Source organism: Rhinoderma darwinii, chromosome 2 (genome assembly GCF_050947455.1).
Source record: "Rhinoderma darwinii isolate aRhiDar2 chromosome 2, aRhiDar2.hap1, whole genome shotgun sequence".
NCBI lineage: Eukaryota > Metazoa > Chordata > Amphibia > Anura > Rhinodermatidae > Rhinoderma > Rhinoderma darwinii.
Window position 1 is genome coordinate 224,175,299 of NC_134688.1, and position 16,802 is coordinate 224,192,100.

At 38.3% G+C, this 16,802-nt stretch overlaps 1 protein-coding gene and 1 long non-coding RNA gene across 3 annotated transcripts in view; one reads left to right on the plus strand and one right to left on the minus strand.

Annotated features, from left to right (window-relative positions):
• AUTS2 (activator of transcription and developmental regulator AUTS2) overlaps window positions 1-16,802 on the plus strand; it is a 1,220,758-nt gene that overhangs the window by 533,259 nt on the left and 670,697 nt on the right. For both annotated transcript variants that reach the window (XM_075852897.1, XM_075852898.1), the window contains exon 3: window positions 2,878-2,979. In XM_075852897.1, coding sequence (XP_075709012.1) covers window positions 2,878-2,979 — 102 coding nt within the window. The remainder of the gene's footprint in view (window positions 1-2,877; window positions 2,980-16,802) is intronic.
• LOC142742778 (uncharacterized) lies at window positions 1,511-15,399 on the minus strand. Its single transcript, XR_012881435.1, has 3 exons — window positions 15,260-15,399; window positions 4,847-5,010; window positions 1,511-1,705 (listed from the first exon to the last, which is right to left on the minus strand). It is a non-coding gene; the product is annotated as an uncharacterized LOC142742778 (long non-coding RNA).

A 16,802-nucleotide genomic window follows, 5' to 3' on the forward strand; every position in this document is an offset into this window, starting at 1 on the left:
AATGGACTACCTTTAATTTAACCAATTGTAGGCTTTTTCTAAGCTGCTGATAATGCTGTTGATGCTGGGGAACTTTGAGAGCTTCCCTTTAGCGTAGTTGTGATAATATCATCTGTGACACAGGCATAGACTTTACTGTTCCATGGCTCAATCCCTTTCCTGAGGAGCTGCAGAAGCCAGCAGACATTACCACAGATATGTTGTAAAGAGACCATAGAGCTCTGCATTAGGAACTGCACATGAGTGAAGTAGGAGGAGGTTGAGGGAAATGAGGAAAATTTATAATAAATTAGAATGCTAGGGCTTGGTGGGGAAGGCAGGGGACAAGCAGATTAATGCTTGCCCATCTAACAATGGACCGATGAACTTTAGGGACCAAAAGTCTGAAACCCATGTCTTGGGCACCAAGAAAGCTTGTGCCACTCCTGCCTATAGCATATATTATTTCCAGCAAATCATATTATATGTCATAAAGGATATAGTTATATTGGACTCACTGCAAAACAGGAAGTATCAGCCTATTGTCAGTTCTTAGTGGCCACTGTGAAAACTGCAATAATGGAAAAGTGGCATGGAAAGTTAAAATAAAAAAAACTACATTTTAAAAAATATATATTTTTATCGTAAAAAGTATCAGTCTTCAGTCATTTTCTGACAATACTTTCTCTTTAATAAACACATATATGACAATGAGAAATGTACACATATTTTGTATTTTTTAACTACCATTTTAGATAAAGTTGCTTAGAACATTTTAAAAAGCAATTAGGTAACATTTAGATCAGAATTCAAATGTGTTGTTAAGATATTGATTTAAAGGGAACCAGTCAGCAAGTTCATTCTGCCCAAACGACGGGTAGGTCTTTCCCTTTGCCCAAATAAGGAGATTGACAGGTCTTGTTATGCTGAGCCAGGCAAGGAGAAGCCAGAGGGGAGTTGCCCATTAGATATATCTCCCTGAGTCAATTCCTAAATTAAAGCTTGGCTGCTTTCTTGACACATGTTCCAATCTATGACTATCTATAATAAATATGTCTAAATCTTCGCATTAAGCCACGCTCACTTTTGACTCAATTTTTACAAACTTACGTTCATGGTGAAAATGTTCTAAATTGTGGTGCAAATGTTTACTAAATATGTCACAAAGCAGATTAGACACTATTTCTAAGCAAATTGCATCAACAAAGATGCAAAAACATTGAGAATTTGTGTACCAAAGTTTTTCTGAAACACCGCAGCACTTCAGAGTAAAACATAGTTCACTGTAATCGGGACACCTGTCGCTATTTCATTTTGGCCGTGGTTACGGCAGTATGAACTTGCTGACAGCTTCCCTTTATTGTGTGAAAAGACAACAGATCTGAGTTCAGCACATAAGGGATTCAAGCTACAAGAAAGTGAATTGACAAAAGGCGTACAAGTTTTGCTGGATTACCTTAATACGGTAAATTAAACAATTATATCCGGGATTGTCTCCTGTGATTTTTCTGATGGCAGGATTAACACGCAGATTTAAGGGGACAAAGATTTTTCTCTGCTGTGTAGGTCAAGTGAGAAGTAGTTGCACAGTGGCTAGAAGTCTGTTGTGGGATTAACCATAATTAGAAGATGGAGAGTGGCAGCTCGCTAATCAGCTCTGAGTTCTCACACACTTCAGCTACTGTAAAGAGCTCTGTGGTATACTTGCCGCAGTAGCATCTGGTGCCTTGAAAATTGAATAAGCAGACAATATAAAGTAGGTTATTGCATTCTAATAGGTTAGTAATGTTCGATCTTCGCAAGAATATTTGATTTCTAACAGGGTAAACACTAGAAATGCTTGATGAATTATGTAATACTCCGGTCCGATTCTAGCTTTTCTGCTGCCTGAGGCAAAGATTTAAATGGCGCCCCCCATTGACATCCCCCCTGGCTGTTTTACATCACTACCAGCCTCCTCCAACTCTAGCGGATGTGCCGCTGCCTTGTACAAGCGCCGTTGCATTGTGGCATGCGCAGTGAATTGATGAAGCCGGGCACCTCGCTACAGACACTGTCCCTAACACAGCCCCAGGAAAACAATAGGTACCAGAGGCAATGAAAATGAATTTGCCTAGCCTTAAATTTGGTCCTAATGTGTGTTTCCGCAATAGACTTATTAGAACAGAGCAGCGGCCCAAAAACTTTGTGGACAAGAGCTCCATATGAGTGGGCAGCGTGTAATGCTACTTTTCCACTGCAGTGGTTTGTTTATTTCTCCATCTCACTGGCATTCCTTTGAAACTTTCATGACATGGTGTGCAGTTGATAATTTGCAACACTTCGTGGTTCCAACTCTTATCTGTAAAGTCAAAAGGGACCTTAACTTTACAGGCCTACCGATCAATCTTAATAGGTCAAAGAAACAGAGAATGTTAATATTAACATATGCTTTTAATTTGATTTCGAAGCCATCAAAATAATGTTTTGAGTTGATTACATTAGAATATGGAAGATCTCAGTTATGAAAAAGGTTGTAAGAAACATATTTATTTACCCTAGAGTAGAGAAGTCTGAGGGGTGATATAATATATCTTTGTATAAATATGTCAATGACCTCAATAAAAATGTGATAAGTTATTATTTTTGAAAAATCCCACAGAGGACACAGAGTCACTGCCTGAGATTAAAGGAAGTGAAATTTCATCACAAAGTTCGAAAGCATTACATTACTCTCCGAACTATAAAGTTATGGAACACCCACCCACAGGATTTGGTAATGGCTGAAAGTGTGGATAGATTTAGGTAGGGGTTAGAAATCTTTTCTGAAAACATGGATGAAACATTTGAATATGTCATTGCAAACAGCACCTTGAGTATACAACTAGGAATTCTAAAATATTCATTATTTATCCTCAGCTCAAACCAGGACAGAACAACTGCCGAGACAGCGACAGTGAAAGTCAAAGCCGAGTATCAAAACCTTCACAGAGAACTATTTCCCGTGAGCGTCTAAGTGATGTAAGTATCTACTGAAGAACTAAAAATATCAAAGTCATTGTCAACGAACCCAAAGAAAGAAATAGAATTTCTCAATCATCTAACTAAGCCATCATGGTAACCAGAAGTGTAACTATAGGGGTGCAGAGGGTGGAGTTGAGCCCAGCCCCTGTGCTTGATGAGGCCTAATGGCGATACTAATAGCAGTACTTTAAATGGCACATGTTGATTAAAAAACCTGGTACAGATTTTGATTTAGGGCGCTGGAGCTTCAAGTTACACTTTTGATGGTAACTTCATGCTAAGGCTAGATTCACACAAACATGTCCGTTTTGCGCGCTTAATAAAATGCAGTGTTCTTCTTGCGTTGCGCACCGTATACAGATGCCACACGGAACTGCATCTCTGTTTTTTACTCGCGTATGTCATCCGTGTGTCACACCTTTTTTAAACTAAAGGAGGTGTTTTTTGTCCTCATCATTTCTTTACCAGCTGTTGTGTGAATCACGGACAGCACACGGATGACGACCGTTTTTTCCAAACAACCATTGACTTCAATGGGCTGCGTGGTGTGCAAAAACGCACCAAAATAGGACATGCAGCGAGTTTCACGCAACGGACATACGCTGCGTGAAAAACCACGTATGTCTGAATAGCCCCATTGATTTTCATAGGTCCGTGTGCTGTCCGTGAAAAAAACTCAGCAGACGGACGTGAAATACGCTCATGTGAATAAGGCCTAAGTGTAGTACGGCATGTCCTGCTAACCAAATTGCAAATGCAGTGCAAGTTTGTAATAACAATTAGACAGTTTAACATATCGATCCTAAATAATCTGAATCCTATTATGCAGGTATGTTTGCTTGACTAATTATTTGGTGGGCCTAATATGTACTTAATATTTGCAATTTGTACAGATATTGCCTAGGCAGCTATTGAAAAACATGAATAATGCATTGTGATATCACAATGAGTTGTGTCAAATGGCAAACTCAGCCCTGCTTTAATGATAAACTTAGATTTGCTATATCTGCATGTCTGCTTAAATCTTTTACAGTATATTATATGTGTCTTAATGAAAAAGTGATCGCTAATATGAAAAATAAACCATTAAAATTTCATTTACCCATTTCCACTACGGCATCAGCTGATTCAAAATGTTCTTTAAGTGGAAAAGCTAATAAAACAATAAATCATTTTGTTTTAATATGAAGTGTCATTGAATAACAGCATATTAGCTACAAAGAAATATGCATAAGCCTATACTCACACCCTTTTGGGAATTGCGTTCAGCTTGCATGTTTAAAGAGGACCACCAGACATATGCCCTAGATTTATGCAGCTACGTGCCTATACACTTGCACATGTCGGTCATTGATTTCTGTTGTAAAAGAATGTATATGCACAGTATAAAAGTTGTAGTTTTTTTACTTGTTGTGAAAATGGTAGTTGACTACAATTTTTAATATAGTCAAAAAAAGGTATAAAATTGTTTTGTAGGCCAAACTTAGTTGATTGGACTGCCCTTTGGTATACATGTGGCCCAAATGAACCTTTGAGTACGTCACTATATACAATATATACATAAAAGCCTGTGCTGCTTCAGATAGATATGAAAACCCAGGTAAATAAAAAGTCACATCACGGTTTATGGCCTCCACCATCTTCAGTATCCCATAGATCCAATCTTAGGGTGCACATTGCAATTCGAAAATCATCATTGCTACAAGAGATTGCACCACCTTGCTGCTCAGTACCCAATCTATATAACAGAGAAAAAGGAGATACCGACCTCCAGTGGTACAATACTAAAACAGTTTGGTTTTTCTCGGTAACATTTTTATTTAATATAATTTATATAATATTTATATAAGTTTATTATACTTACAAAATATCAAGGATTAGAAGGCATAAAAAATAAAACCAGGCAAACGCCAAAGGTATATCTCATGGCCTGACTCGAATTTACCCGTCTTCTTCCAGAGCATAACCTCGGTTGCGCCAACTCTCTTAATTTAAATAAATATCCTCTAATTTAATTGCTCCATAGCACTAGAGAAATAAAAAGTACAAAATGTAAACATACTTAATGACTTCAACATATAACTATCATAGATATCTAACTATCCTAAATAAATCTATAAAACAAATTCATATATGTGTGTCCACTTTTCTCAAATCGTATAATAAAAAAATACATAAAAATATTTTGCTCAATGGGTATATTCAAGGTAAATTAAAACTATGTTACTAGTAATAAAGGAAGTGTCAGCCTATTGTCTGGTCTAGTGGCCAGTGTGAGAACTGGAAGCTTTAAAGATTTTTGTTATGTGGATTTACATGTATTCTTATATCTACAGACAGGTGATGTTTGTGAAATGGCAATGAATTAATATAAACACAATGCTGTAAAGAAGTAACTTAATTATAGTAGAACTCTACATTAATCATCACAAGAAGCATTGTACAGAGCTGTAACTAGGCTTTTCTTAACCTGAGGCAAAGCTACAGTGTGGTGTCACCCCAAGTACACATCTTGAATTTATTAAAATGTAACCCCCTCTCCCATAAAAAAATTTAACTATATAACTATGTAACTATATAACTTATAGAAGTGGTAATGCAAAGTTACACAAAAAGAGTTCAAATTTAATTTTGACAGTAATACATATAAATTATTACCGTACCGCACAAATACATAGTGCCGCTTTACTGCAAACATACATACATTGGTTGCACACAGAATTATATACAGTACATACCCACATGACACAAACATTTATACAAAATACATATATACACGTTGCACACATAGATACATATACACACATATACATAGATATCACACACACACATACACACACACACACACACACACACACACACACACACACACACACACACACACACACACAGACACACAGACACACAGACACACACAGACACACACAGACACACACAGACACACACACACACACACACACACACACACATTACAAGCACATACATACTCATACGTACACATAGCACATACATACATACATACATACATACATACATACATACATAAATACACACACTGTACACAGATATATACATATAATGCACAAATATATACATAATACACACACAAATTCACCGATCGGGTCTGTGTCTTTCTCTCCTTTCTCCCTCTCCTGCTCTCCCCTCTCTTCTCCATAAGCTTCAATGGGTAGCATGTCTGTATTTTTCTCTTTATAAGTGTACTTATCAGAATTAGACCAGAAGAGCCATGAAGATAACTGCTAAAGCCCATATTCATTCACTGTTCTTTCTCTTTTCAAGCTAAGCCTACTTACCATTAGCAAACTAAAATGTTTATTTTCCTCTTCACGTTTATTGCCCCCCTAACCCTTAAACTCCTAGATCTCCCCCAAACACTTACACCTAGCAACGGAGCAGTTATCTTTCCCTCTCTTCTACCCACTTATCTGACTTCCACTGATGACCTCCTCCTACACCTATACCTCATCCCCTATCCTTGTAATACCTACTATACCTCTCTCTACATCTCATTACTTCTGGTGACATACAGTATCTCCCCCTCTTTCTTCTTTCCCTCCCGACAGATCTGCTGCCTGTATTAAGTTCCAACAGCCGACAAGAAGCTTCAGCTGATGTAATTTAAAGCAGCACAGGCAGGAGAGGTAGTGGGAAGGCAGGACCTGCAAAGACCCATGTCCTGTACCCCTCTCCACATTCCGATCTGTCAAAAGGGAGGGTGCCTCACCAGCCCCCTTAGCTACACCCCTGCATTGTATGTCATGTTGAAAAATACTATTATTAGGCTGAAATCACACATGTAGTGCTTGTAGCAGTTTTTGTGGCAGTCTAAGCCAAACACAGGGGTGGATACAAAGAGCGGGGACATATAAGTCATCCACACCTAGCTTTGGCTCAAGAAAATGCATCAAAAACGACCACAAATACTCCATGTGTGAGTACAGCCTTAAAGTAAAGTAGGCTGAATTTCCTATTCTAAAATTGCAATCCATTATGATTTATGTCCAGATTAAATAAAATGACTGACTACAGTGAATGACTGAAAATAAAGTTCGGTATGGAGAAATATAGTGATTATCCATTTCTTAAGCATGTCAGATTCCTTATCCTCACGGAAGAAATAACTTTCAACTATTCTTCTTATTACCTCCTAATATTGAGCTACATGGAAAGTTAGATTTGGCATGTTGACAGGGACTTGTTCCTCTTCCAATCTAATGAGATCCAAGCAGAAGAATGACACTTCACAAATGTGAGCAGATAACGTACGGAAACAAGTTCAGATTAAGTTAGAGACTAATAGGAACCACTGAAATAAAGGTATGGCAAGTTCCAGTAAAAAAAAAAAAAAAGGGAAACCAATCTAGTTTACAGTCTATGTTTAATATACACTGCTCAAAAAAATTAAGGGTACACTTAAAGGACGAGTGTCGCGAAAAAAATTTTTTTATATCAATTTGCTTTTAGTGTTTTATTAAAAAAAATATATTTATTTGTGTGTTTGTGTTTTACTTATTTTTATTTTTTCACTTTTTCTTGTCCATGGGGCTGCCATTTTTTTTTCCATCTCTGTATGTGTCGATTAACGACACATACAGACATGGAATACGGCACATACAGTCCCATAGTGAATGCGAACGGTGCCCGTTCCATCCACTATGCTGTATGCCGTCTGTGTGGGAACGGCGCATGCGCCGCTCCCAAACAGTCAAAATTGAAGGTCTTCCGCCGAGCGACGTCCGGCGCCATTTTCTTTTGGACCGGAAGCCGCGGCCGGACAGCAAGATTACTACTTCCGGTCGCGGCTTCCGGACTTGTGCACTTGGAGCGGATGTAGCAGACGGAGCGGACGGACGGACCGGAGGGAGCGGCGGCAGGGGAAGGTAAGTTATTTCTGTGTATGTACGTGTTTTACTGTGTGTTTACTACTGTATGTAAACCTACTACACTGTGTGTTAGCTCAAAAAATGGCGACACACAGTGTAGGAGGTTTGACCGTTCAATCCCCTCCTTTCTCCTGGCACTAGCCAGGATAAAGGAGGGGGGGATTCTGAGAGCTCACTAGAGCGAGTGAGTTTTCCCAAATTTTGCAGCATAAAGCAATGTGGTTGCTTTACCACATGCAATGCTGCAATTTTGGGAATTGCTCCATCTAGTGACCAGCGCTGGGAAATGTTATAAATTAGAATCTAATTTATAATATTTCCTGACTCGTGAAAAAATTAAAAATTAGGACAATGTTTAATCACTTATACACTAACTGTTTAACTAAAAAAAAAAAAGAAACATTTTCTAGCGACACATTCCTTTTAAGCATCACAGTATAACTCCAAGTCAATTAATAGGAGAGGTATCAGCAAGAGGAGTCAAAAAGGGAAGGATTTTGCAGTTGGTGGCCACAGGCAATTCCTATCCTTCCTGACTGATTCTTCTCTAGTTTTGTATTTTGCTAGTGTCCTTGTCACTACTGATAGCATGAAGCGGTACCTGCAGCCCATTCACATTGTACAGGTAGTCCAGCTCCTCCCAGATGGCACGTTTGTGAATGGAGGAACAGGAGGAGCACTGCCATAGCTCTACAAAATGACCTCGAGTGGGCTACTGTCTCCGTGGGGATGTTTGTATAACAGGTTACGGTGGCGCTCAGCTAAAGAATAAGTATCCGGCTATCCATCAATACAAAGAAAAGCATAAAAGAAAAAGCGCCAACTCACCATCCTGTATAAAATTCTAGTTATTTCTGCTCATGAGATGTCTATAGACAAGGGGTGAGGGATGATGATCCCAGCGGACAACAGCCTGTTTCGTGTAACAACACTTCCTCTGGCCCGATGTGTATTTACATCGCTTCTTTGTATAGATATGACTTATCTTACCTTTCCTCTAATCTCAATATATCCAGAGATGTGTGGCGCGAGATGACCAGCTTTAAATAAAACACATGATTTTGCGATACTCTGTCAGTAGATATCTATGCTATATGTGTTAATGTGTAACCACCCAGTGGTTGGGATGTGAATTGAAGCCTTTCAAGGGTTTTACTAGCATGTCACAATATCCTATTAAATTTGTTTCATGATAAATTGGAATCCTTAACCGAATTCAAGCAAAGGTAAGGGTGGACACATCCGTAGTTCGATATCTCACACAGGAAGGGAACTTTGGAACATAACCGGTATTACTTAAATAGAGACAGTTCCAAAGACAGATCTATTTCATTATTTTTACATCATCAAAAAAGGGCAAATAAGGGTAAATTACGTATTGTCATATCCACTCTTCTGCATTCAAGGGATCATTCCATTAGACATTATAAGACGACCCTTTTAAAATGTGACAGGCGACACTGACTTCAGTATTTCAATTATTAAATGCCTAGGATTGAAGTTTCAATCACAGCTGCCCTCCCACTTTAGATGTATATGTACATCTAGATGTGTTAGCATTTTAAAAGTTAAAAAAAATGTTATATTTCGGTTTTGCAGCACAGCACAACTTTAATTAGAGTGAGCTGCAATTTCAGACAAAGCCCATGCAATGGTGCTGTTTCTTGAGGCCAGAATCACACGCACAGTTTTGATGCCGTTTTTGGCTCAGGTATTTGAGTGGACACAAAAGAAAGGAGATGCATCCGTTTTTTTCTTTATACCTTTTGTTTCTTATGGATCCACTTCTGGCTTTGGCTCAAAATACTGAGCCAAAAACTGCATCAATTCTGTGTGTGTGATCCTGGCCTGAAAGAAAAATAAATACCCATTTCTTCTCTAATCTCATAGAACACCTTCAGTTTTATTGGAGGAAACCTTATTTGTTCAAGTGTGTTACTTCAATACTATTATATAATATTATAGCCTAAATTAATTGTTTTTCTTATTTTATTCCTTTAATTTTTGTCAACCCCCTCTGGCTACGCAGTAATGAATGCAGAGAATGCTAACCAACTGTTTGCCAGAGCAACACACATATATTATTTGTCCTGATACCAATGAACTTGGTACAAAGCATGGAATTGTCAAATAATTTTATATAAAGAACACTGTAATAAATTCCTAGCATAAAGGCTTTGGAATGTAATTCTCATAAATTGTCCTTTATCCATTCATTGACAGTTATATATCTTGGAATTTATTTTTATTAAAACCTGATTTTGATGTTCCCAAACAATCGAGTGATATTGTACTTTTTATCTTATCAACATGAATCCCATTTCTTGCTGGATCAGGCTATATACATAGCAGTCAGCCAAAAGGATCAAGATCCAAAGCAATGTGGGAGTTCTCTGAACTATTCAGATTAAAATTCTGGGGAAAAACACTTAACTCTGCTTCAATAAACCCATAAATAATTCTCTTTACCATTTAGCAAATATACAGTACTGGGAAAAAGTATTTGCTCCCTTCCAGATGTTCATTATTATTGCATATTTGCCACATTGAATGGATAGATAAATGTAATATTATGCTAAGGGAATCTAAGTAAATTATTTTGAATTATTGCTGCATTTATTTTCAGAACAAAGTTATCCAAGACATATAACCCATGTGAAAAAGTAAGTGCCCCTTAATAGCTGGATGTGCGTCACCTATAGCTTCAATAATTGCAACCAGAAATGTACTATAATATATCAGGCATTCACATCACTGTTGAGAATTGAACATCCCTGTCCTTTGCAGAACTACTTTGATTCTTATACACTAGTATGTTTCCTTACAAGAACTGATTGAATCAAGTTTAGAAGAAATGATAAAAATAAAAGTTATTGAGTCTGTAAGGGTAAGAAAGCCACTACTAAGCCTATGAGGCTCCATTAATGCACCAAATGGAGTAGGCTTGGAACACTGTAATAACACTGCCAAAAATACTGTACAGGCACAGAAACAAATTCTCCAGAAAGACACATAACATTCCAGAACATTCAATGAACTGCAAACCTCTTAAGCCAATGTTACTCTGTAATAAGATGGGCAAAAATAGGATTCATGGGGAATAGCAAGGTCGGAACCACTGCTACAAAAAAAACACCCGGATGAATCTCAAGATGTTTGGTATAATATTTTATGGTTCTTTTTTGGATACTAAATTCCAATTATTTCCTGTTTAAAATAATCACAATAGGACTCTGAGCTCTTTCAACTTACATGTCTTTAAAAAGCAAACACACATAGGACAACTTGATGTATTGTGTTAAGTTCTCACCACTCCACGTAGTTATAGAAAGAGACAAATTCTTCGATCTCTGATCCACTCTGGTGGTTATCTCTGCCGCTGCAGCTTACAGAACTAGACAACTTACCATTATTAAAGGGAAGGTGTCACAAATTTTTTTTTTTTATATAATATTGATTTTAGTATGTCATTAAAATAAATTTTATTTATTTGTGTTTTTGTGTTGTACTTTTTACTTTTTTCTTTCTTCTACGTCTCTATGGGGGCTGCCATTTTTTTTTCATCTCTGTATGTGTCGATTAACGACACATACAGAGATGGAATACGGCACATACATCCCCATACAGAATGCGAACGGGAGCCGTTCCATTCACTATAGCGTACGCCATCTGTGTGGAGACGGCGCATGCGCCGCTCCCACACAGACCAAAAGGAAGGTCTTTGGTAGAGCGACATCTGGCGCCATTTTCATGTGGACCGGAAGCCACGGCCGGACAGTAAGATGACGACTTCCGGTCGCGGTTTCCGGCCATATGTTCAAGGCAGCGCAGACGCAAGGACTAGGAGCGGCAGCGGCCGCGGCAGGAGCAGGTAAGTTATGTTTGTGTATGTGATGTATGTGTATGTTAGTGTTACACTGTCTGATTACCACTGTATCTAATCCTCCTACACTGTGCATTCGCTCAGAAAATGGCGACACACAGTGTAGGAGGTTTGAACATTCAACCCCCTCCTTTCTCCTAGCACTAGCCAGGATAAAGGAGGGGGGATTGTAAAGGAGGGGGGATTGTGTGAGGACACTAGAGCGAGTGTGTCTACTCCAAATTTGCAGCATAAAGCAATGAGGTTGCTTTACCACATTGCCAATGCTGCAATTTTGGGAATTGCTCCCTTTAGTGACCAGCACATTATAATTTATAATATTTCCTGACTTGTGAAAAAAATTAAAAAAATTGCCCAATTATTTAAATAAGTTTTTTTATGTTCAGTATTTTTTTTCTTAAAAGTCCTGAATATTGCAGTTTCACACTGGCTACTGAGCACTCACAATAGGCTAACAAGTAGAGGTGACTTTTAAGCTTGTGCTGTGTACACTTGGCTCATGTGCTTCTTCCTTTTATTGAAGCACATACAGTACATGAAAACGCTTGAACGTTTGAACCTCCACAGGGGTGTTACCCATAGCTATAACTAAGAACCCTGAGGAGGCTCGAAATGCATAGAAGTATTCACAAATTTGTTATAGGTGATATATGTATGAGTATGAAGTTTGAATGCACCACTGGAAATGGCAGTGTAAGGGAACCTGATGTAAATCAAGATCAGCACAAAATATAGTAAGTAAAGAATCCAGACGTGCACTAGTGGAGTGAGGGTCACGCTTCGGAACTTTTTTGTAACTCCTATTGAACAGAATGGTTGTTATGGAAAAAGCTGAGCAGCGCTTGCTTGTTTGTTTCCGAATCTCCCATTAAACATAATGGAGAGAGCCACACGCACGCGCGACTCTCTCTCCACTAGCCCCTGTCTGGATATAGGTGATGTATGTATGAGCATGAAGTTTGAATGCACCACTGGAAATTGCAGGGTATGGGGACCTGAAGTAGATCAAGATCAGCACAAAATATAGTGAGTAAAATATTTAAAATACTTTTAGAGATTTAAACGGGTTGCCTTATCAAGTCAATTAAAGCTTGCCCAGAGATCAACTGATCGTTGCTGGTCCCGCCCCAGCTTCAGCTTTTATAGTCAGGGGGAAATGTAGTAGTAGTAGTAGTAGTAATAGTAGTATGTAAGTGTGAAATGCTGTACATGAACAGGCCAGGTCCACGAGAACAAGTGCCACTGTTGGCCACCAGCTATCCACTCTGGCTGATAGAGGGGAGTCCTGAGCAGGGGATTTTCTCTATGATGTCCATATACCCTAATAGAATATGTAAAGTTGAGGATAAAAAGTGGAGATTGTCGCAGAGATCTTGAGTCCTTGAGGTTTTTTTTTTTTACCTAATAATACTTTATGTTGGTGCTGACACTACGCCTTTCAGAAATTGTGCCAACCCCTTCATCAGGTTGTTGCACAGTATACATAGTGCAAACAAAGGTCACCATCGAGTATCCAGGCACGGAATGCCTGGTAGCAGCTCTACCACTAATATGTTCAATTTGAATGAGGCCAGATCGTGAGTTCTGCCCATCAGCAGAATATGTGGGTACAATCTTTCGCCTACTATCTGAATCAAATTTCTATATACAGAGTTGCCCTATGAAGCACTAAATTTCTCTATTATTTCCATATACTTAGTAAAACCATATATCCTAATAGGGCATGTGGAAAGGGGATGCATTCATAATACAACCTCTTTAAGCTGTATCCTTGTGTTAACATGTATGCCAGCTACATTTTAAATTAAGAAAATTATTTCTTTGTCCTTTGACAATATGGAAATGTAGTGTCTCTGCAAATGGGCAAACATACAGTACACATTAGCTGAAATGCTGCACGGCAGCCTAGGAATGACAGGCATCCTGTACTTAGGGAGGTTGATGGGCTTCTTGATGCCTATTTTTGTTTTGTAAGTCTGGGTTCTTAAATGCTTTGTTGCTTTATGTTAATTCCTCAGCAGTGCAATCAAATTCTTGTCGTAATTAAAGCTGTCAGTTGGAAGGCAAGCCAATCGCCGAGAAAACACAGCATAACAAATGAAGTGAAATGATTCTGCATGTAGCTATACGATGCTTCACCAGGCATGAAATTAAATAAGTAATTTGATGTTGACATCAGAAATTGAAATGATACCCACTGTTCCCTCGTTCACTCAGACCTGCATAAACAAAAGTCAGGACAAATATGTATAACAAAGCCTTTGTGCCACCCATCTCTCCCTAGCAATACACATATTTACAAGCGGGAGATTTTACATTTCTAAGAAAAGATGTTGACATTATTCCCCATTGTTTGCAGCAGACATTTATACAAATTATCAACCCCTGCTGATATTAATTGTGGATATTTAACAAAATAGTCTTTATTGCCTTTTGAATGGCAATAAACAACAATATGTTTTTTACTAAATTATCTTTATCTATGTGGGATCCAAACTATAATATGTCAGTCATTCCCCATTAATATTGTAACTGTTGAATCTAAAATAGTTTTTAGTCAAGTCACTTCCCACAACTCTATGAGTAACTCATTACCAGCATTTCAAAAGTCACTTTTGTTCACGATTAATGTTTTTTCATTAGGAAAAATACATTTTTAATCACAACAGTGTACCTGTATTCTGTTCTAGATAGGATTACTTGGACTCATTGCACCCAGCAGGAAAGTGTATTTTCTGAGCACCAGCAAATACAGATAATTCAGCAACTTCTAGGTCAGAGATACCAAAACTTTTCTAGGTCACGAGCCACTTCCAAATATCACTTTCCAATACAACAGGTGGTGTGGAGCCACGTGAAATATTAAAAGTGACTTTTACCCTAGCGTTAACTTCCAATTATATGGTTTTAAGCCTGCAATACAAGTTTTAGTGATGCTTTGACCTCCTTTGTCCCACTAACAGCTTGGGAGCTATGCACAAGGGACCCGAGAGACTAGTTGGGAAACACTGCTCTAGACACACAGTCAGCCAAAATAGGGAATCAACTAAGCAAAGTGATAGTAAGTTTGGGGTATATATTAGATATATTTTATTCATAATGTATATGCTATAGTTAAGGCTTTGTTCACATCTGCGTCAGGGCTCCGTTCATGGGTTCTGTCAGAGCTTTCCATCAGGCAGCTGCAGACTGTGGAATTACCAAATTTCCCACTATTTGATCAAGCAGAATTGACTGTTTAATGTTAGCCAACCACATAAACTATTTTCCAGCACATTTATCTTGTTGCCTACATAGCATTATCTAGAAAATAATTGAAGTTGACTAAAATAAATGCTTACAAGAGTATGTTTGCTATTATATACAAAATATAATTCCTAGTCCATCCATCACTACACTAGATGGAAAGTTCTGATTTTTGCTACAGTTCTGCGCTAGCTGCAGAGCCCCATCTCATTTATTAAAGGAGAAATTGAATATTTAGATTTACTTTTATCTGTGGCTGGTGAAACTGGAAGGGGTGTTTCTTCTAGCTGGCATATATCTTAGTTGGACTGCGAAAATAAGATTATCATACACTTTTCCTAATCTGGGAGAAGCCTGGAGACATAGTTGATCCCTACAGACCTGTTCATATTTCAATCCTGGATAGGGGTTTTGTCTGACTCTTGGAACTCTGAAGTCGGAATACTGGATCATAAAAGATCTAAACCCTTCATACAGTGTTCTGTCACAGTATCATCACTATGCCAACATGACCCAAGACTGTTATATGCAACAATGTGTAAGACCTCATGCACACAACCGTGTGTGCTGTCCGAGTCCCGTCAGTGATCCGATGAAAGATAGGACATGTTATATGCAACAATATGTAAGTACGTAAATCACTGGAGTTGACCATTTAAACACTTATGTGACATGGCGCTTGATCATAAACTTTTTGGACTATTCTTAGAACAAATTATATTACTTTTCTTTTTTTGGCTAGAATTTCTGGATTTATTGTCTTTTAATATTAGAGATTAGATTATCGTTGTGTTTATTTACTAAATTGTATACTTTATACTGTATTTGATATATACTTGAATCTATTGTATGTAACTTAAGGATTCAGCCACCAACTGGGCAACGTATCTATAAAATGCAAGACAACTTGTTAAGACTTCATTCACATCTGCATGGTTCATGGGTTCCGCCTGAGCTTTCCTTCAGGGGAACCCATGAATGGAACCCTGACTGAAGCAAATGGAAACCATAGGTTTCCGTTTACATCACCATTGATTTCAATGGTGACAGATCCGGTGCAAATGGTGTCCGTTTGTCACCGTTGTGCAAGGGTTCCGTTGTTTTGACGGAATGAATAGTACAGTAGACTACTGTATTGATTCTGCCAAAGCGACGGAAACCTTGCACAATGGTTACAAACGGAAACCATTTGCACTGGATCCATCACCATTGAAATCAATGGTGATGCAAACGGAAACCTAAGGTTTCCATTTGTTTCAGTCAGGGTTCCGTTCATGGGTTCCCCTGATGGAAAGCTCACACGGAACCCATGAACGGAGTCCTGATGCAGATGTGAACGAAGTCTTAACAAGTTGGCTTGCGTTTTATAGATACAATGCCCAGTTGGTGGTTGAATCCTTAAGTTACATACAGTAGATTCAAGTATATATCAAATACAGTATAAAGTACACAATTTAGTAAATAAACACAAAGATAATGTAATCCCTAATATTAAAGGACAATAAATTCAGAAAGTCTAGCCAAAAAAGTAAAGTAATATAATTTGTTCTAAGTATAGTCCAAAAAGTTTATGATCAACGCTATGCTATGTCACATATAAGTGTTTAAAAGGTCAACTCCAGTGATTTACGTACTTATGCCTCATGCACACGACCGTTGTGCCACTCAGGCCGTTTTTGACGGCATCCAAGTGGCACCCTATAGTCTTCACGGACCCATTAACTTTAGTGGGTGAATCGGGTCCGTGAAAAATGGTCTGAGTATCCGATCCGAGGAAAAAATAGAAC